Genomic DNA, 3234 nt, shown 5'->3' on the forward strand with positions numbered 1-3234 from the left:
AGAATGAACATACCAACATGACAGCTTTGACATGGCGACGATCAAACTGGAACTCTGCTTCACCAGATTGCATAATTTCCATCATAGTGTCTACGAAGTCTTTATTTTTCTTGTGGTCCTTAGCATTGACATGTTCATCAATAATCTTCTCTACAAATGGATCAAGCACCTTAGAAGTGTCCTTCATTCTACGTGTGAGTCCTTGGAGGTCAATAACACCAAGAAAAGGGAAAAAATCACCAAGATTTGGTGTTGCAGCTAGAGTTGTAACCTCTTGAACTAAATACTTAAATCCCCTTTTGTCCAAATCGTCATCCGTGAACTTTTTCCCAAAAACCATTAAGCAACTCAAGTTGGCACTCAACTTCGACACTTGAGCACTAAGATCAACATCAACACGACGACCTTGAGCTATTTCTTTGATCGATTTGATCATAATGGCAATTTCTTCACTTCTAGTAGATTGGAATGAGTTAATCTTCATGTTACTCAACAAATGGACCGTACACAATTTTCTCATGTTACGCCAATACGCGCCATACTTTGAGAAAATCAAATTCCTTTGGCCATACGATATGTATTGAGCGGTCTCGTTATGAGGCCTACTAGCAAAAATATGATCATAAGTTTTGAGAATTTTTTCTGCTGATTCAGGGGAAGATATAACATAAGTTGGTACCAATCCAAATTTCATGTAGATGATAGGACCATATTTTAGAGAAAATTTGTGTAAATCATGAGTAAGATTTTCACCTAAAAGATGGAGATGTCCTAATATTGGAATGCCTTTTGGACCAGGAGGAAGTTTTTTCTTGTTTTTGATATTTAGTAACTCATAGAAAATGAATAATAAAATTAGAGCCAAAATGAATGTTGCCCACACAAAAGCCATTGCAAATAATAATAAGACAAATAATAGACAATATTTGCAAGTTTGTTGTATGATTTATGGGAAAGGGCACATACTTATATAGGGAAATAAATCATGTGAACGGCGGCCCCTCAATAGTTATTGTGAAAAAGGAAAAGTCTATGTAGTACAAGTTGGTGAACATTGTGTCATAATATTATTGTTATTATTTTGAATAGTTTGTCATTATACGACAACACCAACTAAACAAAACCAAAAAATGAAACGCTATAGATAAACAATAAAATTCATTATTAATTTTTTCTTAGAACAAATTAGTATAGAGAAAAGATTAAGTATTAGTTATGTGCAATTTAGTAACGAATTAGAGATGAAATTCATAGCTAATAATTTCCATTTCTGTAGTAGTATGCTTGCTTTCAAAATCAGGGTGGAGCCAGCTTAGGCTTAGATGTTTATCTGAATCTCTTTTGACGGAAAATTGTACTTTATCTTTTTCAACTTATATGAGTTTGTTTGACTTGACACAAAATTTAAGAAAAAAAGAAAAACTTATGAAATTTGTGGTCTAAAATAAGTGATAGATATTTGTGTCGCTAGAAATCAATCCATCAAAGGCAAAATGAGCATTTTAAAGTTAAATTATTACTAAATATAATAATGTGTCATTCTGTTTGAAAAAGATTAAAAAGGAAAATAAGTCATATATTGAGACAAAATACAATATTATTTATAAATGGTTAATTTTTTTGAATATATATATATATAATAAATATTGAGCACACTTAGCTAATTTGTAAATTTACTTATTCATATTTCTCAAGTTATAATTCTGGCTTCGGCTACTGTTCAAAATGAATCATGCAATTTGAAGTAAGAAAGTCGGATACTTTACCAAAACGTGTTCCTTAGAAAGTACCAAAGTGTTCAAAACACAAACATAAAGATGTTTGACATTGAAATAAAATAGTTATTTATGTTATAGAAATTGTGTAAATGTAAACTTTTGGGATTAGAAAGTAAACATTAGTAACTTATAATACGATCAGTTTTACTGTATAATATTTTTTAACAACCAGGGCAATAATACAGTACAATTTGCTTTAATATATAGTTGTCACTTTGATGTCACAAATGACGCTTTTTATTATTATTATTATTATTATTATTATTTGTTAAAAGTTAAAACATGAATACCTCACAACATCATATCTTACATTAGTTTATTAAAAGTTGAGCATTTTCTTGTGACGTGCATGGCAAATAAAAAAGTAATATGAATATTAAACCATTTGCATGAAACATTCTCTTTTTTTTCTAAGTGAAATTGATCGTTTCCATTTATTATTTTTGGGATTAAGAAAAGCTTCTATATATCTTAATGCCTCTATGTACGTCAGTAGTTATCAAGAGCTATTGGATTGCAACTTAGTTTAATTGAGAATACGATAGTTAAAGCAACATATTGAAGTACTAATACATATCTTCTACAGCTCATTAAGAAATTAATATATCTACTCATCCCGCCTCAAATTATTTATTTCTAAAAAAAAAAATACTCTTTCCATTCATATTTATATGTCGTCCTTATAAAAAAATAAATATTCTTTAATGCTTGTCATTTCACAAAATAAATGACATTATTTTTCCTATTTTACCCTTAAGATTTATGGAAAAATTCTTTTGGCCAGAAAATTTGGCCAGAATGGTACTTTACCTATGTTATTTTACCTTTTAAAATATTTTCACCCTTTTAACTTTAATACATTTTAACTCAAAAATGGAAAAAATTTATTTTAAAATAAAAAAATATTATAGTTTTTTTAAATTTCTGACCAAATTCTGGTTAAATTTTTTGGCCATTTAGCATTATCCGAGATTTATTAGCCTTGAAAATATGTTAAGTAATTAATTCATGTTCATTTATTAAAAGCTTCACTTTACGAGAACCTTAAATAAGGGTACAATGATAAACTTGCTTAGTTTCTTAAGGAGCGTGAAACCTAAACTGGTGACAACTAAATAGGAAATGAGGGAATAGTTATCTAAAACTATTCATCGTTAATTATTGTTTTCCATTTTATTCTTAAAAGTTATTGTTCGTCAAGATTACAAACCTCTCAATTATGAATGATGTTGTAATTGTTCAAATAATAATAATAATAAAAACAATATGTTTGTTAGAATTAGAGACCTAGCGGAAAATAACTTAAAAACTCTTTATTCCTCAATTCTTTTAAGTCATTCCGGTCACATTCTTCTTATGCCACTAAGACACGATTTTCTGAGTCAATTTAAGATTCAAAACTAACAATGTAACTAATTATAGATTCAGCATTTTATTCATTTTTTTTGGAATAAAA

The 3234-nt window shown here is 28.7% G+C and overlaps 1 protein-coding gene across 1 annotated transcript in view; it reads right to left on the minus strand.

Moving 5' to 3' along the window:
* LOC107061939 (cytochrome P450 CYP736A12-like) overlaps positions 1 to 892 on the minus strand; it is a 4942-nt gene extending 4050 nt beyond the window's left edge. Inside the window, exon 1 of the mRNA XM_015311984.1 lies at positions 14 to 892. Within this exon, the coding sequence (XP_015167470.1) occupies positions 14 to 892 (879 nt within the window). The remainder of the gene's footprint in view (positions 1 to 13) is intronic.
* Positions 893 to 3234: the final 2342 nt, after the last annotated feature.

The sequence above is a fragment of the Solanum tuberosum genome, unplaced genomic scaffold (genome assembly GCF_000226075.1).
Source record: "Solanum tuberosum cultivar DM 1-3 516 R44 unplaced genomic scaffold, SolTub_3.0 scf00181, whole genome shotgun sequence".
Classification (NCBI taxonomy): domain Eukaryota; kingdom Viridiplantae; phylum Streptophyta; class Magnoliopsida; order Solanales; family Solanaceae; genus Solanum; species Solanum tuberosum.